Source organism: Centroberyx affinis, unplaced genomic scaffold, assembly GCF_046629955.1.
Source record: "Centroberyx affinis isolate AG114_WGS23_722 - 3 ecotype Tasmania unplaced genomic scaffold, CSIRO-AGI_Caff_v1 ptg000428l_1, whole genome shotgun sequence".
NCBI classification, from domain to species: domain Eukaryota; kingdom Metazoa; phylum Chordata; class Actinopteri; order Beryciformes; family Berycidae; genus Centroberyx; species Centroberyx affinis.
Window position 1 is genome coordinate 274,229 of NW_027279092.1, and position 27,526 is coordinate 301,754.

A 27,526-nucleotide genomic window follows, 5' to 3' on the forward strand; every position below is an offset into this window, starting at 1 on the left:
AGGAGTGATGCAATCTGCTAAGAAGAAAAGATAGGACCCAAGGGACTGGATGACTGTACATCCATATTGATACTCAACTTAAATATTACAGTATTTCTCAACTTTATTCCACTAAGAGCAGACTATAGTCACCTCTCATGGATGACACATGGACACACATTTCCCGAACATTAAACGAAAAATGGAGAAGTGATCCTTTGGAAAAAGGAACATTATAAGATGCAAGCTGTTGTTTTGTCAGTATCAGGGAACTGAGTGATCATACTTTGTGTGCGTATGTGCACGTGTGTCTACGTGCGTGTCTGCATGCGTTTGCACGGCTGTACATAGCACGCAAGTATCTGTCTGTCTTTCCATCTGGAGGAAGTGCTTCGATCGCTGACCGGCTGCTTAGTCAGCACATTGTCTGATCATAGACGGAATTTTCCTCTAGGACGTTGCCAAATAACAGTATAGAGGGCAGTGTGGGGTCATGAAGGGTGGAAGGCAGGACACTGACCCCATGGCTGGGTCCAGGGCGATGCCTTTAGGGTTGTACAGCTCCTGGTCCAGCAGGGTCACACATGTTTGGCCATTCTTGTTGCAGACAAACACCCGGTCGTCCACGTCATCCACAAAGTAGAAGTTTCCGGTCAGCCAGTCGATAGCCATCTGTTCCACATCTGAGAGGCGAGGAGAGGAGAGGAGAAGAGGAGAGGAGAGTTAAGTAAGCATTGTGGGGATACAGTACACTTACAGTACAGATATCATGTACCCATACCAGTATACTTCTCTCATGTTATGGTATGATATCTCTATCTACTTTCTTTCCCGAAAAAAAAGAATACTGTCCACTCCAGTCCCCACTCTCTCGAGCTAAAAAAATAACACTGGATTAATTGAGCTTGTGTCCTGTTGCTGCTCTAGCGGGTCTAGCAGGCTGTCCATTCCCGGCATCCCACTAGTCTTTGATTAAGACGACCAGGGCATGAAGGAGAGAGAGAAACAGAAAGAGTGACAGATAGAGAGAGAGAGGTGACGGCCTGGCCTGCACTCTCGGAGCTGAACTCCCATCAGCGGAGTTGACCGAGAACAGAGCGTATTGGCCTCCCACTGGGGAGCGAGACACCGACATTAACACTTTACTACCCAGCAGGGGCAAGTCTGAGGGTATATTGTAAAACTACTAAAGTATGCTTCACTCACTCACTGGACATACTAAATCAAGACTTTGTACAAAAGGGACAAAGATGTGCCGACTTTGAATGGAATAGCCCAAAACAGATTAGGATGATACAATGTCAATTTCTATAAAACAGGGATGGCCCATTGCACTGCCCTTCAAGAAAGAACAGCAATAAGGTAATAATTGAATAAACCCACCAAATTGGCTATTCTCAGAGACATTCAATACAGATAACCTTTTCATGAAATCTCTGGATATGTGGCATGACTCTGAGTTTAACTTTACACAATATATTTGAAGAGATACAATACATATTCATTTCACAATTAACACTTTGAGATACTTTCAGCTTGTGTTTTTTTAATCCTGGGCAGCAGAAGAACAGGATATGTGAGGCTTCGGCATTTTAGGAATCTATCTGAATATCGCTCATGAGGACACAAACTATTGTTGCAACTCCACACTGAAATTTTGCAACTCTGCTGCTTACTAAGCCAACTTGAAGGAGATGGAAAGAGGAACCCTTGAAAATGAGGACCTTTATTCCGGATATACCCCGAGCATTAGTGGTTTGAATCACTGAGGCTGTTACCACTGGAGACTGTGTGGAGGATTCACTCCGACTGCCCTTGTGTTCCTCGACAATTGCGGTCTATCTGATAGTGGGTGCAGGAGACCCAGCTGTGGGCAGGGAGGGAGCCTGAAGACGCACTGCCTCCCATACTGCCTTGTGTTTTAACAGCTGCCACCGCGCTTCCTTTCAAAGCGGGACACTGTATACACACACACACACACACACAACACACACACAAACACACCTACATTATCAAAGCCACTCATATCACCACAGTTGCCTCTCCAGTTAATCCACGGGACAACTTTGATGTTGGGATGCGCACTTGCTCGGCTCCCTCGGGCCCCCACCCGCCATCCTAAGTGAGCCAGTGATTGCTGCAGTCAGCCTGTCCCGGCGCTCTGGATTGCAGGGTCTGACCATTCATAAAGGAAGCCTCTGGGCTGGAGGCCCCAACAATGGCAACCATGCTGTTCAGAGACAGAGCCAGAGCAAGTTCCCCAACAGAGCATGCAGACATCTGGGCCCAATGTATCCCCCCCCCCCCCCCCCCCCCCCCCCCCAAAAAAAAAAAAAACCCAACATCCACAGAGCTTCAAAAGGCCTGCCCCACATGGAACTGATGCTTTGCTGCTACAATACAAGCAGAGCTGAGGAAAGAGGGGGGCAGCTGTGGGGGAAGGGCTAGTGGAGTGTGTGAGAGGGAAGGAAAGAGAGAGGGGGAGAGACACTGATAGAGCTGACAGAGAAATTGAGAGGCAGAGAGAAAAAAAGAAATAAAACAAACCAAATTTATTTCACAACGTTAAAACTTCTGGTGCGACTCCAAGCAGCAAAATCAATCATTGACAATCAGCAGCGGCTTTGGCCATCTCATATTCAGAGGGAGGTAACTGTAAATACAAGAACTAATAAAAAACATGCCCAGGAGAGCAAGTCCAAGAGTCCAAGCTGTTTCACAAACATCAGAACCAAGATTCTGACGACGGGGAAAGTTGGTCATGGAGCTACGAATACTGATACTCCCATTGGTATCACTTCTAAACCGTAGCCCTCCTCTAAAGACTTCCAGCTGGAAGCGAGGCCGCACAAGGCATTGATTAGCCTCAGATATAGAGCAGAGGGCCAGTTGTGCAACCCAGTGACTATTGGGTTGTGCAACCCTACAACTAGTGGAGCCCCTGTGCAGAGAGCCAGTCTGTGTGTCTGTTGACTCTCTCTCCCACTCATTCAGTTTCTCGTAAGTGGAAAGTTTGCTGGGAAAACCGAATGAACCCACCCCTTTCTCGTCGTCCAACCCCCCGTCGTCCAACCCCCCTTCCCCTCCTGGTCTCAGAACCCCTGCCACTTCCTGCCCTTAACACCTACCACCTACTACACACTACTCTCTCTGAGGAAACATTTCACACACTGAGGGGGTCTTACTGGCAACACACATGTGCATGCACACACACACACACACACACAAACAAACAAACTTTGTTCCTGTGCAAGGAGCATAGCTATTTAGGTACAGGGCTACAACCCATTTAGCTCTTTGACTCTAGAGTAGCACCACAGAATCTGCACTTCAATGTTATTTCCTCTATTTGCATGTCAGCGCTAATATTTCAGAGCTAAGCAGATCTGAAGCGTCATCATGCCCCTGCTATAATCCTCCCAGTGCCTAGAAGATCCCAATAATCTGCACAAAGACCTCTGTGACCTCTCAACAGCATAGTTTCGGAGCTCAGCGATTATGACTTTCCATAGGGACCTAACATATAACCCCTACTTAAAAGGCTATAAATCCCTTCAGACAATCCACTTGCCAGTGCCTCATATGCAGGACGGGATTCAGAAAGGTGATTGGCTGTCTGGATAGGAAATCCTGACGACACGGGCACCGTGACACGATCCCACTCATGACAAAACAAAACACAGTAAAAGGAAAAGATGGACAAAAACAGAAGGTAAGGAGCACTGCATTGGGTCCATAAGTAGAAAGGACAGGCACTCTTTGAATATAGGTGACAGCTGAGTCCAAATAAGTCAGTGCATGTGCAGTCTTTGTAAATATACATCAATATTCAGTCAAAAACCTGTAGTTCCCAGCAGAAAAAAGGATTTTTTTTTGCTGCGAACTAGGGTTTTTCATTGCATCTTGATGTATATTTACAAAGACTTCCCATGCATTGACTTATTCTGAAAAGGAAAAGATGGCTTAGGAACAAAGGGATGGGACGGTGAAGAGGGAGAAAGGGGAGGAGGGGTGAAAGACGGACAGAGGGACGTGTGGAGGAGTGCTGGTCCCTGCTGTGGAGTTCCGCTCGGAGGGTGGTGGAGAGGACGGGACGGGTCGCTCTGCTCCCCCTTTTATCTTTCTAGTCAGAGAATCACACATAGAGCGAGCCACATCTGGAGCCCTCGTCTACTCATCTGCCCCGCTGTCTCAGGCTCCCAGAAGCTATAAATCACCCTGTGTGTGTGTGAGCCCTGCCCCAAACACCCCGCCCCCCACAGCCCCATCCACATCCACCTAAGGCCATCCCCGGGTCTGCCCACCATACTTCCAGGAGCGCACCTGAGCCCCGCCTGCTATGAAACACACTGATAAGGATTGACCTAAGAGCTGACGTTGACACCAATTATAAGATTAGAATTTTTGTCATGAAAGAGTTTATCAAAGTGCACACCTTCAAGCAGAGGGATGGCAAATGGGTTAATTGAGACAGACGCAGAGTTCACACTGGTTGAGCTTCCTAACTAATAGCGCAACATTTTCAAGACCACATGGGAAACCACATATGCAGGGAATGGCCTCCCGACTCAGCTGAGGTCCACGAAATTAAAGCAGAGCTTTTGTTCTTTTATCGCAGCTGACAGCCAAGACGGATGTAACATGGAAAGATGTTGAGTCACAGCCAAAAGTACGAGGAGTGCCTCCTGCCTGTCTGGCTGCTCCCCTGTGTTACTTGGGACAGCCTAAAGCCACCGACAGCCCTGACTGGCCCATATGTCACAGCACAGAGGACCATCTACACCAGTGATTCTCAACCTTTTTCATATCATGGACCCCTAATGTAGTACACATTAGGGCCACGGACCCCCATTCGATGAGATTTTGTCTCTCGAACCCAAATCTCTACATTCTCTAATTGTATTAACTTCTTGTAAACAAAATAATGGTGAAGTTTAAAAATTTATCAATTTGCTGGGGACCCCCTGGAACCCCCTCAAGGAACCCTGCTGGTCCCCGGACCCCATATTGAGAACCACTGATCTATAGATATGTGTCAAACCTAGTTCATTTTGATGCTGTGCTTGCTGCTGTCCACGCCCGGCACATTGTGATCAGTGCCAAGCCATCTACTAAATTCAATATTCAAACTCATTCACCTGATTACCTGGCATCTTTTGGCCTTATTCCAATTGAACTTTGGAATACCTATATTAAATTAGATAAAACTTTAATAATCATTTTTTAAAAAGTGGGGTCGTCGCAGCAGCAGAGGATGTAGAATAAGGCAAGTACAGATTAATGACGATAATACAACAAGTAATTACAAAAACTGAACGTAATAATACAGCAAATAAATTAAGATACAGCCTCTTAACGGCAGATTTACAGATTGAAGCACATGTGCAAAAGTGCATTGCCAGCTATTCATATTATCTGGTGTACAGATGGGAGACCATATAGACATAAAACCATGTACATAAGTGCAAATATCCATTGTTTAGATGTTATAAGTTTATATGTTTTACAGTTAAAGTTTCGCAGAAACGAGGAGGTGAAAAATCTCACAGTGGATTCATAAAAGGTAATATGTCACTAAGTAATGGGTACATTACACAAAGGTATGTGGGTCAGTGTGTGTGTGTGTGTGTCTGGGCCTCAGCTATGAGCATGCTGAAGTGACCTGACTGGACAGGACCTGAGACGGACAGAGGAATGTAGGGATTGTTCAGGCTGACATAACCCAAGAGAGGAATGTAAATACCATCTGCATGACCACTCACAGAAACACACACACTCACACCTCCAAGGTACAGCAAATCACTACCTTACTTCTCTCCCTCTCATTTTCTCATACCCTCCTCTCGCTTGCTTCATTCTCTCTCTCTTGTTCCCTCTCCCTTTCTGTCTCCCCCACCTTCCCTTTTCCTTCCCTCTCTCCCTCATTTACCCCCCACACCACTTAACAGAGAGCATCAATCAAGAATCAAAAAGACGCACCGGCAAGCCGCCTTAAGTAACACAATGAGGGCGAGGTGGGATAAGGACCACTTATGAGAGCGCGGCGAATCGACTGGGAAAAACCCCATTTTCCGAACGCCGGGGTTCACCGAGCCGCCCAGCCTCTGATCTGCCTAAAGTGTCGGCAGTGACAGTCGTTACACAAGCCTCGTTTGAAGTGGATGTGAGCCGAGACGCATGTAATCATGTCGCAGGTTTTGCGCGCATTCTCACATTCTGGGTCTACACACCCAGCTTCACCACTTGTTTTCTTCGCGTCTGCCTTTCCACGCCTGGGGCTAATTCTCAAGGGAACGCTTCACACACGCACGTGCACATGCACGCATACGCGCACACCCACACACCCCCACATGCTTTTATGTTTTGTCTACATTTCTGCCCTCCCCCTTTTTTACAGAGTAATAGCTCTGTCAGCCAGACAAACAAAAACAAACCTTGTCAGGCTCGTAATCAGTGATAAATCATGTCTACATTATATGAGTCCCTCTGAGGGAAGTGTTCACGAGTTGTGTGTGTTTGTTGGAGTGTGTGTGTATATGTGTGTGTGTGTGCATGTGTTGGCCAAGAGATGAGAGTCTGTGAGTTACTGCAGTGCCTATGGCTATGAAGACATTAAGTCCACAGGCCAGACATTTCACTTGTCACTGTTTATCAGTCGGGGTGCATGCTGTACTACCCTATACACACACACACACAGACACAGACACAGACACAGACACACACACACACACACACACACACACACACACCCCATCTCTTACAACACCATTCCAGAATATACATGGAGACAGAGAGGACCTTTTTCGGAAAATCTATCGCCAACTGTTGTCGCATTGTAAATCAATGATGGGAGATGGGACACAACAGATGATATTGTAATGCATCAAACAAAAGAAGAGGAAAAACACAATTCCAGGCCTGTGAATGGCCCCATGCACAGTCAGTACGTAAATCAAACTACACAGTAGGCTACTGTTTGCCTGTCAAGCAATGTGCAAACTAATGCCTGTGACCACGCTGGCAGCCTTGTATGTATAATATCACTGTAAGTCAGCTACACACACGCTGCCTCTATGGGATGATTTAGTGGTGTGTCAGGGAACTCGTGTTCTTTAAAGAAGAACCTTTTGAAAAATAAAGCTGGACTCAGCGTTTCTACATGGCACTTTAATGCTGGTATGAGCAGGTTTCTGAGACAAGGCGGTATTGCTTCACATCTTGCAAATTTGGCACAGTGTGAGCTGACAACTAGAAATGATTACTTGGGTGTTGTAGCTGTGCCCTTGAGCAAGGCATTCATTTCTGTTCCATTAGGCCTTTTCTATAGCTAAACCTGCCACGCTCCCAGTCAGCTTGAAAGCATTTTTGAATGAATACTGTGTCAGCCAAAAATAGAGTATGAAACAAAAAGCCTATTCACTACTGTTTCAGTCAAATCTACCCCCATTCTACACAATGAGTCCATGATGTGCTACTCACGGTGCAGGCTGAGGGAGATGTTGATGGTGCGGACATCAGTGACGCTCTTGAGGTCGGGGATGCTGGCGCACTTCAGCTGGGTGGCGGCGGGGGTGTCGCCCACATCGATCCAGCAGACCATCTCCTGGGCGTAGACGAAGTCCATCGCCATGGTCTGCTTGGTGGAGATGGAGGGCAGCCGGGACGCGGAGCCGCTCAGGGAGGTGCAGCGGATGTCATGGAGGTTCGCGATCAGCAGCATGGGCAGCCGATCCACCGGGTCTGGTGAGGAAAGAGTGGAAAGGGGGAGTGGAAGAGGAGGAAGGAAGCGAGGGAGAAAGAGGACAAAATGAGAGAGAAAGGGGATGAGAGAAAGGAGATAAGGACATTAAGAAGAGAGAGAGGGGAGGAGAGGGTGATGAGTGCAAGATGGGATGGAGAGAGAAAGAGAGAGAGAGAGAGGGAGGAGAAAGAGAGGAAAAGGAAGGAAGGAGGTAAGGAGGCAGAGGAGGGATGAAGGTCACACATTCCCTGTATAGCTTGTGACACATCTCTTAAACAAGCTTGTAACACCATTAGCAGGGTGTCACACCATGCAGACGTGATTGTTCTAATATAATACAGCAGGGTACCATCTCAAACCGTGAAACAAATCAAATTAAACACAATTGTTAGAGAACTGCAAGGTAAGGTAACCTTGGTCTTTATTGCTCGCTTTGTGTTTACGTGTGTGTATGTATGTCTGTGTGCATTCTCACCATTTTTGGCCTTGCAGGAGCGGTTGTCTGGCTGCAGCAGGTAGCCCTCCACACAGCTGCAGGTGTAGGAGCCGTCAGTGTTGGTGCACGTCTGACTGCACGTCCCGTACACACTGCACTCATTGAAATCTGCCAGGAAGACGCAACAGTGACTAACCAGAAACAGGCAGTGACTAAATCTGCAATCCGCGGGGAACATCCTGCATGGGTATACTTTCATGCAGAACTTCTTCAGCACTGGGTAAACAAATAGCAGTGCTTTCAATCATTCTGAACACAGGAACACAAACACACATTTATCTGCTACCTAGAAGCTACAGAGGCTTGATGAAAATTTCTTATCTTCCCTGCATACTGTCCTTCTTAAATTCCAACCGGCCGGCCGACATTCCGCCGGTCAGTATCTCAGTGTAATGAGAAGTAACAGTTTAGCTTTACCTCGGCCTAGCTAGACTAACATTGCCAAGTCACCCACTCACCTTTACATGTCTTTCCATCTGGAGCGACCTCGTAGCCACTGCTGCAGTAGCACTTAGGCCCGTCATGTGTCACAGAGCAGTTGTACTGGCAGCCATGGGAGGCACAGCCTGGCGCCAGTTCTACACCAGAGAAAGAGAGACATAGAGAGAATAACATTAAACACAGTCTGGGTATAAAAGCTAACACTTAGACGGGGACACACATCCCTATCGGTAGCTCCTAGGTCTTCAGAGCCCTTGATTTAGAGGGCAGGAAACCCTGGAAAATAACGGAGGCTAAAGGAAGCTCTGTTTAAGCAATTGCTTCCTTCACTCACTGGTGAACGGGTTTGTTTGCAGATCAGCTTTCTGATAGTTATCTTAATCCCAGCACTATCTTCACAGAGCCATACTGTCATATCCTATCTGATCTCCACTGGGAGTGTGCATGTCTGTGAGTATGTGTTTGTGTGTGTGCGCAGGCATGTGTACATATGTGCATGTGTGTTTGGGTGCGCCAGTCCCCCAGTGACAAATGAGGCGATTTGAATGCGGCGCTGGATAGAGGGCCTCTTCTATCCCCCCCAGAGGGAAGTCAAGGACACAGCCTTTTGGCAGGGAATGAAAGAGGGGCATCCACACTCTCTCTCTCACTGCCCCGCATCCCCTCATCATGCTCTCCGTAGCTGTGCGTGTGTATGCACGTGTGTGTGTGTGTCTGTGTGTGTGTGTGTGTGTGTGCTAGGAGATAAATGGGGCGAGATGTCTGTCGCAGATGGAGGCGATGATGCCCCCTGCGCTTTTGGAATGAATGTTAGCAGACAGTGGCTTACACCAGATACCGCAAAAAAGTGGGCCGAGTGAACCAGCAAGGAAGCCAGCTACAGTATATATACACGTATATACAGTATATGTCAGAGGGGTTTTTCCAGTTCCAAAGCCCAAATGAGAAATTTTGTCCTACCCTGGAACCCAGGCTTATGAAATATTTTGCTACTCACATCATGTGAGCATCCACCAGGAACAGGCCTGTGACCCACATTGGATCCTGACCCATAGTCTAATAAGCCAGTGCATGAAAACAACAGAGATCAACTTATGGTACGTGAGGGCAGCAGGACAATTATTTTCCTGATCAGCACTCTTTCACTCTCATTAATGCTTTCCAACATTCTTTCTCTGTCTGTCTGTCTGTCTGTATCTGTCTCTCTCTCTCTCACACAGAGAGGCAGACACAGACGCATAAGACCGATTTCACCTCACCACATCTGCCCACTCTTATCTCTGACTTAAGGTTTCTGCACACAGTACACATTGATGCAGGTCGAGGTGACAGATAGGTTTGCAACTAACAATTATTTTCATTGTCGATTAATCTGTTGATTATTTTCTCGATTAAACGATTAGTTGTTTGGTCTATAAAATGTCAGAAAATGGTGAAAAATGTCGATCAGTGCCAAAGCCCAAGATGACGTCCTCAAATGTCTTGTTTTGTCCACAACCCAAAGATATTCAGTTTACTGTCATAGAGGAGTAAAGAAACCAGAAAATATTCACCTTTAAGAAGCTGGAATCAGAGAATTTTGACTAATTTTTCTTAAAAAATTACTCAAACCGATTAATGGATTATCAAAATAGTTGGCGATTAATTTAATAGTTGACAACTAATCGATTCATCGATTCATCGTTGCGGCTCTAGTGACAGACATGTATTCTCATGCTGCAGTCCTACAGTGTGCCACCACCAGGCTGCCCTCTGACCCCCGGACAGAAGGACCCCAGTAGCCACAGCAGGAATCTCCAGCATCGTGCCAATAAACAGATGCCAAGAGAGTCACACACACATAGACCAGGAGGTGAACTTTACTCAAAACTTAATAGCGCCTGTTGTGAAGCATCCCCATTCAATCATTAACCGAGGGTTTTGCAAACACACAGACATAATGAAATTGCAAATTAGTTGACAGAGAAAAGAGGCAACACCTCTAGAATGATCAAACGCTGGATTATCATTCTGAAATTTACCTCAGTGCCCAACAGCGAACGGTGAATGGACAGGCACACACTGCACAGAGCTAGTGATGCTATGGCACAGCGGAGATTGGACCAGTGAAGGGCCCTTGTTATATAAAGCCTGTGGCACTCTGGGCCACAATGGCCCTTTTGTTGTGGCCCCACTGAGAGGAAGAGCCCCCGGCAAACACTGTGGCCCATATCGAATCCATTCACCAAGCCAAGCCACTGTGCCAAACCATACTAGGGTGCTACACTATCCCCAAAAGTGTACCTCTATCGCTCCAGGGTAATTTGTTGCTATACTTGAGCTTCTACCTCCAGTTCCCAAAATTCATTAGGAGGGTACCAGAAAGAAAATACTGCTTGGGGGCTATTTTAATTCACTTCACGGCCTATTCTAAAAAATACTGTATTTTTCCTTTGTAAGAGTTTTAAAAAAAAGTAACACTTTGGGTGAGGGGAGGGAGTTGTGTGTGTAAATCCTTTTGCTTGTTCTAACATCAGATAGCATTAATAGTTAAACCAGGGAAAGAAGAGGAGAGAGGAGAGGAGAGGAGATGAGATGGAAAATGAGAACAAAGGAACAGAAAAAGGAGCAGAAGAGGGGAAGAGAGAGGAGAGAAGAGAGGGGAGGGAGAGGAGGTAACAAGTGCAGAAATGGCTTAAGGATATGGCATGTTTGGACAGTCGCAGCACCAAGCGCACAACAACAGCAGCATGTCAGACTTTTAACGAGGGGTTAATGAACGAAGCAAACAAATCACACAGTGACACACAGGAGGCCTTGAGTGCTCAACAAGCATGCTAAAGCCATTGATCCTGTTACTGCATGGATGGCAACCCTCAATTTCACTAATCTACATCTGTCCAAAGGACGTCAGGGAGTGAGAGGATGAGGTTGTTAGGCTACTGCTGGAGGAAAGATGCCCATTGTGTTCTGGAGTGGCAGATGATTGAGGGCGATGCCAACATACACACGACTAAACATACACACAAAAAGGAGGGGAAAGGGGAGAGGAGTGTGAACTGTAAGGCATACAATGGGAGACAATGAGAAAAACACAGAACGTGAGAAGGAGCGATTGAGACAGAGAAAAAAGAAGGAGAAGAAGTGAATGAGTGTTCTTGGACTCCCTCCAAAGCCAGTCCATGAGGAAATATAGGAAACGTTGACATTGTCATCTAAATGCTGACACACAGGGTGTAACAGGGTGACGCAGGGTGAGCAAGAAAGGGACAGGTTGATGTTGGGAGTCATGGCTGTAGTTACAAAACAAAACAGTCACGACAAACAAGCACCACTTCTCTAAGACATCAGCTTATCTATCCATCAATTGGCTTGTTTAAGACTCCATCACCGTGCTTATTAAATAAATCATTAAAGCCTCTCTCCATTTACCACTTCTAGTGGTGATAAACAAAGCCAAAAGTGCACCAAATATGATCTGTATGGTAAAACAGACTGTTCCTGTGCGTGTCACTTTAGAGTGAGGTAACTCCTGTGACATTCCTAGCCTTTTGCTCCCACTGTCTGGGACAAGTCTGCACATGCCCCCGTCTTCTACCTGCACCCGGAGCCTACTATTTTCTTATGGGGCTCCATGATATTACCTCATCTGTGCTTATTATCTACACCGGACCACAACTCCCACAATGCTCTTCTCATCCAAGTTTAACATATCACCACTCTCACAAAATTGGGCAGTGCCTAAAACAATTCAGCTGCACCATTCTGTGAAATTGCTGTGTGATGATTTGGTTTCTTGGGACACTCCATCAAATATATATAGCACTTGTTGGAAAATGCTGCATTGCTAAATGAATTGGATATAGTGAGCATGGTTGGGGATGGTAAATCAGACTTTATGGAGATAATGGTGTGCTTGTGTGTGTGTGTGTGTGTGTGTGTGTGTATATGGGAGAGAGGTAGGCAGTGAGGCTAAGCAACAGTGTATTCATAGGCAGTTGTTTGCAGGCTGCGTAGTCAAAGGGGGCAAAGTAACCGTATGCAAACACAAGCAGGGCAGCAGCCTGAGTAATGAGCAAACAGGGGTTATCATGGTCCCAAACAATGGCAGCATGCTGCCCCAGCAGCCCAGATCTACACTCACACACACACATACTCAAACACAAATGTACAAATACAGACACAAAAGAAGCACACACACAAAGTGCACACACACTGGAACAAAGCATTCTTAAACACATGTGACAGCAGAGTCTGCCTACGACCCTGTTTACGCTTGGTTTTAAAATGCGTCTTGGGCGATCGGATCACAAGTGAACAGCCGAGACACATCGCCGTTTACACCTGTGTTTATCATGCGTCTCCAAGGTGTCCAGCTGACCACTTGTGTTAAGATTTCGTTACTGCCTGCATTACATTACTGCGGTGATGACGTATTTTCCTGTTACATCCTTATCGGGGAAGCATCAGGACGCATTAGTGTTTACACTACAAAAGATATGTGATCAAATGCGTCCCAGACCACCTCGGCAAGTGGTTTGGGTGATTGGATCACAATGCGTCTCGGTGGTCGTTTACACTTGTATTTAGCGCTGTCCACTTGTGATCCTATCGCCCAAGACGCATTTTAAAACCAAGTGTAAACAGGGTCTAAGGGGCTCAACGCTGTGATCTTCCTCACTCAGCAGCCAATCATGAGTCAGGTAATATGTGATAGTTTACAACATTGTACTGTCTCTGAATACAGACAAAGATGCCAGAGGACTGGCAATAAAACAGGTCTTGTCATGCGATACAACCTAATTGCAGCCAATAAACTCATTTAGGTTAAGACCCATGTATGAAAAGATGAAAATGTGGAGTGTCTGTCGGCTATGAGAACTCTCATTCTACAGTTAGTGAGACATGAAGGACAATGAAAGCCCCACTGCATGCATAAACAATAGCATCAGGGCAGTGCAATAATCAGGGCTCTCTTTGAGGCAGGGAGGAAAAGGGATGAGCTCTCAAGAGTGCTGCCATGACCCCATTTTCTCTCTTCCCTATCAATCAGTCACTTCTGAGGGGAGGAGGTAGGGCCTTGCCCCCTAGAGAGGCCCCTTCATCCACGAAACGACAGAGAAAGAACAAACGCAGACCCAGAGATCAATGAATAGACTCAACTTTCCCCCATATAACAGAAAAACAACATAACTGCCGATTGTCTATAAAGGCTATAATTAGATAAATAGGCCTTTTCTAAGACCGTAACTATATTTTCTGTTTGACCAAAGGATAGCAGGGATCTGAAGTAAGTGACTGCAGGGTCACTGGAACCAAAGCAGCTTGGAAAAAACTCTGCCTTTGACCTGCTCTTGAGCAAGGCACTAAGGCCCAGTTCCTCCCAGATGTGAACATGAGTATTTGTTTAAGCCTCCATTCTTTTGCAATCGCTCCCACAGGCCTGTGCTGTGTAAGCATGTGTCCTTGGGCAGCGTGCCTAGTTAATTAAAGAAGGTTCTGAACGTTGTAGAAATATCTGCATGTTTTTGATACATATATGCCGTGAACAGTCCAGAAATATAAATCAGGTGCCAGATTAAATGCTATATCTGAGAGAACATTCTTGGCCTCAAGTCAGCTTTCTGTCTTTTACTGCGTTTTACTGTGTGAGTGTCTCTGCTGTGATAAGCAAGGGCCTGCTGAGAGCCCATTCATTCACCACCCATCCCAGTAGCACAGTGTCCACCAGGTCAGTCCCTTGCTATCATTCCTATACACAAACCACTACACCTCCTCCCAAGCCTTGCCGCACACCATGAAAATGCTGAGGAAACATATTATAGTGAGATAAAATTCCTGCCTAAACTACCAAACTGCGCTCCCCTTTCGAACCTCTCGTCAACAACTTTGGCAGAATTACTTGGACACACCAAATGACAAAGTGTGCTTTCAGACGTCAGCGCAGAGATATACTTGCACAACCCAGCAGTTTGTACAAGCAAACACTAGGATGCTTGTGAAAGGCCAGGCTTTTCCATGAAATGGGGGGCTCACAAACAGCGAAGCAGAACGTTCTGGGCACACTGCTGCTGTGTTTGTATGTGTAGGTATGGGTGTGTTTGGGTGTGTATTTGCAAAGAGTGTGAGTGTGGGGGTGTGTATGTTTGTGTGCGCTCACGAGTGGATGCATGTGTGTGTGTGTGTGTGAGTTTTAACTTCCTGAGGACAGCTGGACTTGTGTACTTGGGGACAGGCAGTGCGTGTTATGACTGGATGACATCATCACTGTGTTGTGTAAAGGCATGTCTAGCAGCGATGACCAGTGTGTGGGATACTAACACTCTCACCCACTCTGTGCAACTGTCCGTTTCATCCGCCCAACTGTCCTCCAGCCCTTCTGGACCATCCTTACCACTTTTTAAATGTTCAGTATGATTCACTGAAACTTTTAAAACTGATAACTCAATGATGGCAATTTGTGTAGGAGATTACAGCCATTGTTTGAGAACTTGGCAGACCAAACCATGTTCCAGGACTTTGGTCCTTGGAGACTTTATTGTTTATTGTTAATATTTGGTCAACTGATGCAATACAACAAATACCATATTCCAGGAAAGGGATAGAATTGATACTGAATAGGACAACACATCACTTCTCTGACAACTAGCGCAATGGAGAGACAAACACAAAGCAGACAGTGTATAACAGAACAGAAAGGGACGCACGTGGGACATGAGCAAATCCCAACACAAGTTAGTCCAGCTATAAGCAGGCAGAGCTTCGGACAGCTATATCGGGGTACTGTCTTGCTGAATGCTGAGCCGATCCTCTATAGGCAGCCAGTGGTTTTGCTCTTTTGTCTGCTGCAACAAAGACAGACACTATGGACCCAATATGCTCCATCTCTCGTTCCTCTATCGTCTCTAATTAATAGTAGAGGATTTGATGGGATTCTTCTTTGGCTGCATCAGGGCTGAATGCTCATCATTCCCACAGGGACGGGAGAAATGGCCTCATAGCCAGGCTGATTGATAAATTAATGACTTTTTCCCCAGAAAGAGGAATGCCATTGTGATAGCACAGGCCAACGCAGGCCAGCTCATTAAAGGGCCTAATAGAGGAGATTATTGGATAGAGATTACAGTTTTGGATGGGAAAACAAAGAGATGGCAGGTTTTTTTACAGAATAGTGGCTGGCTGGTCATTTTTGACCCACGACAAAGGGCAACCCTCCGTCTCCATGTGACCGAAGAGATGGCGAAAATGACGATGCTATCAGTTGTGAATGTGTTGTGGAGAAAATGGAAGTTAGGAAATATGTGTGTGTGTGTGTGTGTGTGTGTGTATATGTGTGTTTATTACCTCTGCAGTGAGGCCCCTCATCCCAGCCATCAGAGCAGTCAGGGACTCCGTCACACAGCTTGCTCATGGGGATACACACATCCAGGTCCAGGCAACCATGCTCGTTGACGGGACACTGGTTCACTCTGTTGTGTAGACCTGCAACACAAGTAAAACACATTTGAGGAAATGACCTGTTAAACACAGCAGTATAAAGCCTCCTTTGTATAGAGACAACTTCAAACAAATAACCTGTATGCAAGAGTGAAATGGACCTGTTCAATGCAAGCTAAGTTGCTTTTTGGGAATTTAAAAGCTTGTTGTGCCCCCCTACATCCAAATTCAGTGTATCTGCATTGATTAAGGCTTAATCAAGCCATTCAAAACAAAGCCTAAGAAGGGAGACTTTCCCGTATACAGACAGCCTGTGGCTATGGGTGAGGCTACAAGCCTCATGCTGTGCCTATATCCCACAGATAATGGTAGATTTGGAAAGAGCTCTGCGAAGATCAAAAGAAGAAAACATCATTAAGGGCAGAGAGGAGCATTAAACACTTTCAATCTAATCTTCTCACTTTCTCTTCCCCTCTCTGTCTCTCAGACTGCTGTGGAGAGGTGCTGTCTTGGTGTTATCTAGCCAGCCATGGCAGAAGCCAGCCCTTCCCAGTGATAAGGGATCAGCAGCAGGCTGACAGCGTTGATAAAGATGCCTTTTGGTGTTTCAATTCCCTTTGTCCAATCCAGGGACTGACCCAGAGAGCCCTTCAGCCTCTCAGCTGGCTGGGAAATGTAGTGGACTGCAGGGAGCTAAAGGGTTCTGGATAGGTAAGGCTTTTCAGCATTGGCCAGACTTATAAGGTTCCCTGCATGTGTCAGAGACACAGAGACAAATATTATGCACAAGCATGCATACTTATGCTCGCTACGCCTTCACTATCTGTAGTATGACAAAGTAACATTTTGAAATATTGTCTGAAAACATGATCATTTGGCATATAACGTTGGAAAAAGATTAGAAAAATTACAAAAGTAACCATAGACAACAAAGATGTCATGGATGACAAAGGACAGAATGTTGTCTCCTCTGGTCCAGAAAAAGCAGATTTCTCACCAATATCTCACCAATGTCAAAACAGAACAGAGATGCAGTCTCTTTCCCTCACTTTCTCCCACTCCTTCTCTCTCTATCTCTCTTCTCAGCCCACACTGCAAAGCAAACAGTTTGCTTTGGCTGTTTTTCTTCTTCCTCCTCCTCTCTCTCCTTTTCTCTCTCTAACATCTGCTGACCCATTTTAGAAAAACACTAGAAGGAGAGAAAATAAAGTTCACCTCCTGCACAGGAAACGATCTGTAGAGTTCTGGGGCTTATGTACAAAGTTGGCAAAGGTAGGGCAAAGACAGTATCTGAACGTGCACGTGAACGAGAAGCCACTGTCACAACCTCACATACACACAAAGTCTTTCTACCCTACCGTTTCTGAATTAAACTGCTGTTCATTTGACCCTCCTTTCTTCCTCATTCCTAGAGTTAGAGACTCAAACATTAGCTGGAATATTTTGCAAGGATTTGATTCCATTAAAAGCAAATGAAATATAGCCTATGTTATGGCTTTTTGTCATGCAAAGCCAGTTGAGGCCAGATGTGGAGGGTTAGTAAGTCTTAGATAAAAGTAAAAATGCAGGACCAGGACAAAAAAATTCTTATAAGACACGCCATTTTAAAAATCAAAATAGAGCATATGCACCAAGAACCATATGAGGCAGTACATTTCTCTGCATGTCTCTACATTCCCTGAAGAAAACCTACAAGTATTCCCTCTGAATCCCCTCCATCCATCCAACAGATTAGCCATCGCAGACAGAATATAAAATGTAACACAGCTAAAACAAGTGCCTTGCAGCGACAAAAGCTTCCATCATGAGCGCTCCATGCCCACAGCAGCAGTCTATGTAGAAAATGTGCCACATTCCAATAGAGAATTATTTTCTAATACATCTGGCTTAGAAAGAAGGAGAGCAGTTCTCCCATCCGGGGGATGCTAGTATATTAGCAGACCTCCTACAGCCCGGGCCTCTAAGCCACCCTGCTTTACATTCAATAAACTGCCGACCCGGGGATTTCTACATAAACTGCAGCACAAGGAATAAACCGACTTGCGTGCTGGAAATGTACCCCTGCCAAAGGATTTAGTGTTTGTCAACAGTTTTCTCTCAATAGAAAAGAGATAACAGTCATAGTGAAAGTCATCTCAGTGATATCTATCACCCCTGCATGCCTGTGTGCATATGTTGGGGGGGGGGGGGCAGACAGACAGATAAACAGACAGGAAAACAGACAGACAGACAGAGGGCTGTGTGTCCTGTTACACTACCCTGGGTGCTGGGTGCCCACTCACTGCAGCCTCTGGGTAATTGGCGGGGCAACAACCTAAATTCTACCCTCCTTCACAAACACAACACCCTCTTCTGCTACCTCTCCAGTGGACAGGTAGCAGCAGTATAGGTCGTTGGAAACACACTAACAACTGCCAGCAATACCAACAATAGAAGGAAAGAATTGTATGACTTCCACAACACAGTAATACCTTGGCAAGGGCTGAATAGGGAACAGCAGCAGAAAACTAAATAGAAAGGACAATATGGAGGATTAAATAACTTTGCAACAGGGACAATGGCGGTGGACCCTGCGCTCCCTGTTCCAGTTTGGGAAGTTGTTGGCAGTGTATTATAATAAGCTCCCCTCATACTGGCAGTAGTCATTTCCTTCCTCATCTGTCAGTGGAACCAGAGTATTACCGTGCCAAGCCAAGGGAAGAAAAGAATACAGGAGAGCTTCCACTATCTATACACTAGACACATTCAAAGTCTACATTATCTGTAAACATGTTGATGATGAAATCGACCAGCTTTTCAAGCAATCTATATTCTATCAGTTTTCTATCTAGATTTGATTTTCAGCTGTAGGGGGTGGTTGCTCCTAGGCCCATTCCAGGATAAGTTCCAAGTTGTTGTAGTTGAAGCATGGCTCTTAGCTGGATTTTTATTTTATTTTTTTTAAATCATGCTATATGGACAATTGCACTGCAACTGCACCCTTTTTTTGGCAGCATGAGCAATAAGGCCAGACATTTTCATTTCATTTACATTTTTCTAGCTATCGGGGCAAATTTACTAGGATATAATGTCTTGCATGAAGTCCCCCTCCTGTCCCTAGATGTTGCTCCGACAGAGTTTCTTAAAGGGGAATCTGAAGTCAGTGAAGGAATTTAATAAGATAAGATATCACTTTGGGGAAATTCTAGATAGAAGAACTGATAGAATATAGATTACTTGAAATGATCTTTGGCCACATTTTTCCTTTTAGTTTTAAACATTCAGTGGTTAAATCTCTTCTTAAGATGCCTAGTCTTAACCCCTTGTCGTCTGCACAGGCTCATCTCCAAACTGCCCTTTGTTTCCAAGGTTTTACAAAAAGTTGTCTCAACACAATGGATATCTTTCATGAGTCAAAATAATATCTTTGAGAAATTCCATTATGGTTTTAGTGCACTTCATAGCATCGAGACTGAGATTCCAGGAAATGTTCCATTTTAATTGTTTTAAATCTCTCACTGCATTTTCAGTCAATACAGGCAACTCATCCTCACCCTCAGCAGACTATGTGGGCCTCATTTTATTCTCCATTTACATGCTTCCATTTGGACCTACTATTTGCAAACAAGACAATATCCATTGTTATGCGGATGACACACAGTTATATATCTTCCTATAAAACTGACACTAATGGTTGAGCCACTCTCAAACAGCTTTGAAGATATTAAGTGTTGGATGTTGCAGAAGCTATAACTAAATTAGACCAAATCAGAAATAGTCCTTTTCCGCCCACCCAACTCCGTTAAATTGATTCACCATGAATTAGGTGCTCTGTCTGCCAATGTAAAGCCAGTAACAAGAAACTCTTGTCTCGTCTCAACTTACACAAAATGCAGCAGCTAAGATTCTGGAACAAAAAGACAAGATCATATCTCCCCATACCTTGCTTTCATTGCTTTTGCTGTTGATTTTATCTTTTTGTTTTTTACTCCTTTGTAAAAAGGCTTTGTAATTGTATTTTGAAAGTGCTATAAAACATAGACAAGTTTATAAGTTTATCAAGTAAGATTCATATTACAGCTGTGGACCACTGCATCAAAACAAATGTAAAGGAAATACTGTTCTGAATTTGATTTGCAGGTGGCTTTCTGAAACGATTTCCTCTCTCAATTGAATTCAGGCAATTGCACCATAATTAAGGCACTGATGAGAAATGAAATAAGTGTGAAGTAAATAAATCTCTGATATTTAATCTTGGCAACAAGCATAACATAGCTTTGGAATGCAGCTTGAATGAAAATAGCTATCACTTGCCATAAATTATCATTGCTATTATCATGCTATATAATTTGCTATAGGAGTGGAGGGATATGAATATCACAGAAAATTATTCTATGACAATTAATCGTGTTCCACATATTCTTCATTTAGGGATAGCAGTTTTGATGAGTGAGTCAGGCAGCCTTTGAGACAAAGAACAGCGAGTGAGAACAATGTACGAAGCTTGGCAGTGCAGAGCGCATCACACATGGAAATGGGGAAAATTACATCCCTCGTACCTATTAGAGAGCAGAGCGAGGATAATGACATTACTGCAATAAACTGTGATCAGCTAACACTGATATTAAATGGAGGGGAGCGTATCCTCAGGGATCTAAATTGCTAAGACCTTTCTCCGGTCTGGTGTCTGAGATCTGTCTCAGTGAATTCTCTTTGTATATCCAACCCTATTCTCCTACCTGAATCACATCTTAACAAAGGAATGACTGCTAGCAAAGGCGATTCATCTTGATTAAAACAATATAAACTATGAGTCATAGCACAGGAGTTATGTTCAGCTTTATTAAAGCCCTCGTTGCAGCATGTAGTCTCTGGAGTGGAATACGACTTTGTGCAAAGACAATATTTAAACACATCCCCTGAGCGCTGTGTAGGTTTAAGTAATGCATCACTACCTGTGTCACCTTCAAATAATTCCCTGAGTGCAGAGGACAGTCATACCTTGCATATGGCTCAAGCTTTGCTGACTGGTGCTAGGCGTCCGAGCCATGACGTCAAAGAGGGTCTCCCCCACTGTGTGCTTGCCTCTGCCACTTCAACCTCTGGACCTCCACCCCCGATCCCTCAGTTCCCGTAGTTATGTAATGACCTTAAATTTGGATTCCCTGTCGATCTTTTGTCCTTGGCATAAAAGCCTGCTTTTATTCCCACTCTTTGGGTTCCATGGCAGCCCCTGACTGACTCCCATACAGTCTGCTGTCAGCTCGAATGAATATGTTGTGCAGGGTGACAGGCAGGCCTGCCCACTGACTGACTCTCCACACACTGTACAGCAGCACACAGGACAAACACATGGCCCTGTTAAACCCTATTGAGACACTCAGGGCAGAGGACTTACAGTACATAGTACTCTCACTGGGAGAAGGCCAGATGTACTAATGTTCCCCAACAGGCTTACGAGATATGAATAAAAATAATAATTGTCCATGGTCCAAAAACATCAATATTACCATGTATTGAAGATGTGGAATATTCTGAAAACCTAACACTATTAAAAGAACCATTGTTTCTTGACACAAGTTGGACACACTATAGAGATCAATTTTAGGACACTGGTAAGCTGAATTCTTCCAGCAAAACATTAATATATAAATCTGTTAAATCTGTGTACCTGCTTGCCACAAACATTTCAGTCTGTTGAATTTATTGCCACAGAGAAATACAATGAGAGTTTTACTCCGGCTTCAAATACAATAAAACTGTCACTTTGTATAAAATGCAGCAGAGAAAGTTTTTACAAAGTACCATAAAAAGAGACAGCCAGCGAAAACCAACAAAGTCGCCATCTGCAAGGCAGAAAAAAACAACAGTGAGGCAATTACACAAGAGGAAAGACTGGAGATGAGATTTGAGGAAGAGGGAACAGAGGTGGCAAGCTATATCTAACTACTCTGGCTGCTTTGAGAGATAGAGAGGAAGACAGAAGGACAGAAGAAAGAAAGAGGGAGAGAAGGAGGGAGGGTGAGGAGGAGACAGTAGAGAGAGGGAAGTGGTGCCTGTGTGGCGTGAGAAAGCCCTGTGTTCCCTGTCTGTTGATAGGCCGGTGAGGCTGAGGAGGGCTCAGGGCCGCAGACCAGAGGGATTTACAGGGCTTTGCTCCTTCCTCTGTGGAAGCAGTGTGTCAACCACTGCCCCTGCAGGCCCTCCTGCCCCTGCCTGGTGCCCCTATGAGTACAGCTAAATGGCTCAGATTATGGGCTATGAAAGGACTCCCTCCAACTTTACTGTAAAAGGCTGTTTCTATAAAAAGGATCAGAGCTTTACAAAGCCATTTCCATTTTCTTCTTCAGCCTAAATGCTAATCTGCTCATTTTCTCCTATACAAAGCCTTTTCTCTAGGATCATCCCTTCTTCTCCATCCCTCTATCCCTCCATCCCACCGCCTCTGCAGTCTGCTCTTCCTGGTCGTCTTGGAGAGGCTGCCGAGGCGTGACAGTCAGACGAGCCAGACAAAGGGCCGGGCTGGCCGGCCTCCAGCGGGGGCTCAAGGGCAGGAGATGGACAGATAACCTTGTTGTGTGGCCCATGGCCGCCTCAGGCAGCTGCACGGAGATGATAACTCAATCTTCCCGTCAGACCTCCCTCCCAGCCCGGCCCCAGGCCGCAGCATCCACCGCCAAGGGCCAGTGTGTGTGTGTGTGGGCCAAGGGGCACGGTGTGGCTGCGTGTCGGGATGTAATAACACCACAGTATCACGACACCACTAACACAGCTCTAACAGCGGACAAATCCAGACGCAATCTCTTTGATGCGGTTTCCAGTCTTTTAGCGCAAGATTTTTCTGCTAAAAGTGCGACGTGATGTGAAATCATACATATTATAAGTTATATTATATTATAAGTATCATACGTTTTTTGTAAAGAGTGTATGTCTGGAATTGGTCAAGGGTGTCCAGATTTGGCCACTGTTACATTAAAAACTTTTAGCCTCTTCAGGCATGGGTCCCTGTGTTTCATTACAAGACAGCATTCCATGGTATATCCCCTCAATATTACTTTCCAGCAAATGGTGTGTTAAAACTGAAAAACAGAAAAAGGAAACAGTGAACAGGACTGATTCCTGTGTCTGTGTGTGTACTAAGTGTTTATGGAGACAACTTCAATAACGATAACTTGACAGCACGAGTGCAGGGAGTGGCTGGTCATTTGCAAGTGTTAATTGTGTCGAGTTATCGGCTCATTTTCTCCCCCTGAATGGAAGTGGTTAACATAGCATGGGAATAGAAAGGCAGACCATTTACATGATTCAGATGCATTTCACCCCCTGCCTGGATGCCCTCCTGTGGACATTTACATGCTAAATCAGGGGCAAAAAGTTTAACAGAGAATTAGGGACAGCCAATTGTTGCATAAGGTTCTGGATCATGAAAGGGATTCCTTCATGGTAAGCGCCTCTCATGACGGAGAAAGTGCTTACATGCTAGGGCTTATTCAAACATCTGTTCCCATTCGCTGGCTCAACCACAATGAATATGGCTCATGCAAGAATCATAATTGCATACAGACTTGGGATACATACAGGGATTCAGTGATTTACAAAAAGTCTTCAAACGGAGCTGTGAAATGGAATTAAAATTGTGACACAGCACATTTTATTCTAAAAGCAGCATCACGAAAACAAAACAGTCATCAGAATGGTGTAAAATTAGATGTTATGGTTGCTCAAATTATAAAGTATAAAAAACACCTAAAAGACCTAAGAGGTGGGAGACTTTTGAGTGAACTACTGTCAGAACTATCTGCCAAACTTTTGCCCCGTGATTGTTGTAAAATGTCATGACTTCATTACATTCTTTCCATCTTCCCATATCTAATAAGCAGAGAAACGAAGAGCTGAAAAGAAAGAAAATAAAGACACTGGGTTTTGCTGATGTGGTGCTGGTGCAAAACAGCAGAAATAGTGCTGACAGACAGGCAAGCTTACAGTGCAAATGTCTCTGTGGATTTACTTTTGCTTTTTGGTACTAACCTGTTATGGATAAAACCTTCATTTTTCTGGAAAAAAAAAGTCCCTCCATAGGGAGCCGCACACACAAACACAAGCCCAACAGGATGGTACATAAACACAGCACACAGCACACAAAAACAACAACCAAGGAGCTTTAATTACACATCTAGCCCACACTTCATCAACCCTATGTGGAATGCTGAGTGATTCTCTATTTCCTGTGCACTGTTGGTCTCCTGTTATGTAAAGTCTGCTCAACTTCTGAGGGAGAAGCAGACCTCTGCCGCACTCGGATATCCTGAACAACTCAAACTTCCACCCCCTCGCTGCTTTCTCTCTGCAAGATGGAGATAATGCTTTAACAACATGCCACAACTACCTGCAAGAATATTAAAAAGCGGCAGTATTGCACGGAACACCACCATCGAGGGAAATTGGGCTATACAGGGCCCAAACTCCTGTCCTGGGGGCACGTGTCAGCCACTTCCTGAGCCCTGAGCCTGTGTGTAATTGAGGTGAAATAGCTAGTCTGAAACCAATTGAAGACATGCAGCGAAGGGAGCCGGTGCAGGCCCTGGGAGAGGGTGACAGGGTCACACCTGCAGACAGGGGCCTGTACAGACAGCCTGCTGATGGCTATCTGAGTGTGTAGGGGCTCTGGGAGGGAGGAGCACACCGGGGGTCTGAGGAGCACGATGGCCCTACAGCTGGCAAGCTGCCCGGCCCTCACCTCATCATTTATGATGACAACTCATGCAGACCCATGAGAAGACATACAGTACATGCATGCACCTCCCCGTCGCTCTGCTTCAATACCCCTCCAATAAACAACCCCCCAGGCCTTACAAGGCTGAGGGAATGACAACATGCAACAACGACCCCTGGCATCAACAGCCACCGCAACTACTGTGTGTCAGAGCCTCATGTGATTCCATGTTACAGCCTCACTACTGTGGCAGAAGTCTGTCTTTACCTCCTCCACATAATTACAGCCCAGATGAATGGTTTGGGAACGACAGGCAATTAGACCTCCAGACAGCACGATACTGAAGAGTACACTTTCTTCCTGCATAGGTACCAACGGTGTGGATCAAAGCAAAGATCCTCACTAGACAAAGCCACACACATTTACGACACTCACCTCTCTGACAGCAGGTGAATTTATGACAATCATAAAGTAAACAGGTGGCATTTACCTAAATGAAGCAGGATTGTAGTCAAATCCGCGTTTGCTAACTAGTTGTTGTGTGGTTGTGGCTTTCATCATAAGACCTGAGGTTGAAGATGAGTGGCATGGTGCAGACAAGTGGGAAGGGTGAGTTCCTGTTTATTTTTATTTTTTACTCTTCACAACAAGTGCCCTTTTAAAATGATATATTGACCTACTTAAAGAAATAACTAAGCTCCATGTTGGCTGCCTGCACTGTCACAATCTCTGATTTACAGGAGGGCCAGACTGCAGGACGATCCTGCACTGAGGTAGAGTCACAGCCAACAGCCAGGGGAGGAAGAGGAAGAATGTAGGAGAAGAAAGGAAGAGAAAATAAGAGGAAAATGTCTTTGCCTTGTGAAATCTGGCTGAGCATACTTTGGAGCCCAAGCCCCTGGTTAGTAATTAACTTGAACTGGAGATAATGTTGTAATTATAGTAGCATGCACCACTCTGATTCCCATCAACATTAACACACACAACTAGACTGTGGTCAGGGGGCATGTCTAAACAAAACTCTAGAGAGCAGGGAATTTTGTTTGTATCCTCTGACTTTAAGACACCAGAATCGAAACAGAAAGAAGGACTGCGGGCTAAGTGGCCGACTTTCAACCTTCGCAGGTGATAAAACAGACCGGCAAACAAACACATCCTTGAACTCTCAAAATAAAAATAAATACATCAACACAGGGCAGTAAATGTATAGGTTTATAAGAAATTCTTCAACTGATCCAGATTTCAGTGGTTTGGCCTGCTTTATTATCTGCTATCTCCATACCAAGCCTGTTGTAAGCAGCCTTGTTTATAGCCCGCTGGTCAGACTGCCTCTCATGCTGTTGCTCTCCAGCAGGGGAGAAGCTGCGGCTGATGACCTGCAAACTGCTTAACACCCTGAATGGAAAAGCAAGGATAAAAAGACGCAGGGTTTTCCATTCCTCCGAGTCAGAGCGGGGTTTTTAATAACCTTCAGACGGATACTCCTCCAAACTCCAAACTCCCCTGTCTCTCTCATCCATTTCTGGCTCGGGCCCATTCAGTCTGTAGCTTTATCTCCAGCCCTCCATTCCAAACACTACTCACATTTAATGGACGGATCAACTAAAGGACTGTGGATAAAATCACAGTCTGCTCTGTCTTTCATTGTGATACTTAAAAGGCACCTCGCCTTTGACTGAGCTTGTTAGACTGCATACATATTGTGCTATACAGAGTAAAAGTGCATAAATTGCAGTAACAGATATTTATTATGATTGCCTCGAAAGCTTACATGAATGGTGCGGCGCCTTAACTAAAGGTAAAGCGACAGCCAGAGTACAGCCCATGGGAAGCGGGTAATTGAGCAGAACAGATCTTGATGTTCTGGTGAAACACTGCTCTCCATGCAGTTTTCTTGGACAAGATGAATCACACCATTGTCTGTGTCGCCAAATTACATAAGTGCTATGGAAATTTCACTCAGTTCAATTGCTTCGTAGAAAAAAGGCAGAAATTGAGTAGCCACAGCTTGAATTATGTATGTCACACTTACGTGAATTTTCTCCACTGATCTGTGATTACTATCATTTAATATTTACTTAACAAAAAGTGATAAATGTTTTTCCTCTACTGATAATTTCTCAATTTGTTTTAGTTATTTGTACAGCACAATTTACAAATAAAGAGTAAATTTAGCAGTAAACCTCTTAAAATTTGTGTAAACTCATAAATAGAAGTCAACACACAGGAGAGTGAGGGAGTAAACAGAGGAGAGAACTTTGCCATTCAACTGCCTTTTTTTGGTTTATCTTCAAACAACACATTTTAGCTCTGAACCAGAAAAAGTTTGACAGTTCACCCTCAGACCAAATCATTTCAAAGATTGGATATCTGTACAGAGAAAAGGGATCCAGCAAAACACTGTGAGCGTAGAGGAGAATGCTTGACCCGTCTGTGGGAGAGGAATCCAAATAAATGTAACTTTCTCCATTTCAACACCTACAGTTAATGTTTTATGTGTCTATGAACACAGCATCCTAACAAAATGTGTTACCCTCAGCTATTTCACACATACCAAATCCCTGGTCCCATGTGCTAATACTTAATGGTGTTTTCACCCGCAATAACAAGACCCTTAATGTCGGGTGTCAGCTGCTTGTCTCTGCGTGCCAGACTATTGTGAGAATGCTTGTGGCATGACAGATGTAAGGTGTGGCACATGCAGACACTAAAATCGCCATTAGCGCCTCCACATAAACGGAGCAAAAAGGCTTTTACCAGG

General features: G+C 44.9%; 1 protein-coding gene across 1 annotated transcript in view; it reads right to left on the reverse strand.

Annotated features, from left to right (window-relative positions):
* LOC139642038 (low-density lipoprotein receptor-related protein 1-like) overlaps positions 1-27,526 on the reverse strand; it is an 88,217-nt gene that overhangs the window by 47,547 nt on the left and 13,144 nt on the right. Inside the window, exons 3-7 of the mRNA XM_071516734.1 lie at positions 15,981-16,118; positions 8,675-8,794; positions 8,196-8,324; positions 7,459-7,719; positions 500-662 (exon numbers count right to left, since the gene is read on the reverse strand). Coding sequence (XP_071372835.1) covers positions 500-662; positions 7,459-7,719; positions 8,196-8,324; positions 8,675-8,794; positions 15,981-16,118 — 811 coding nt within the window. The remainder of the gene's footprint in view (positions 1-499; positions 663-7,458; positions 7,720-8,195; positions 8,325-8,674; positions 8,795-15,980; positions 16,119-27,526) is intronic.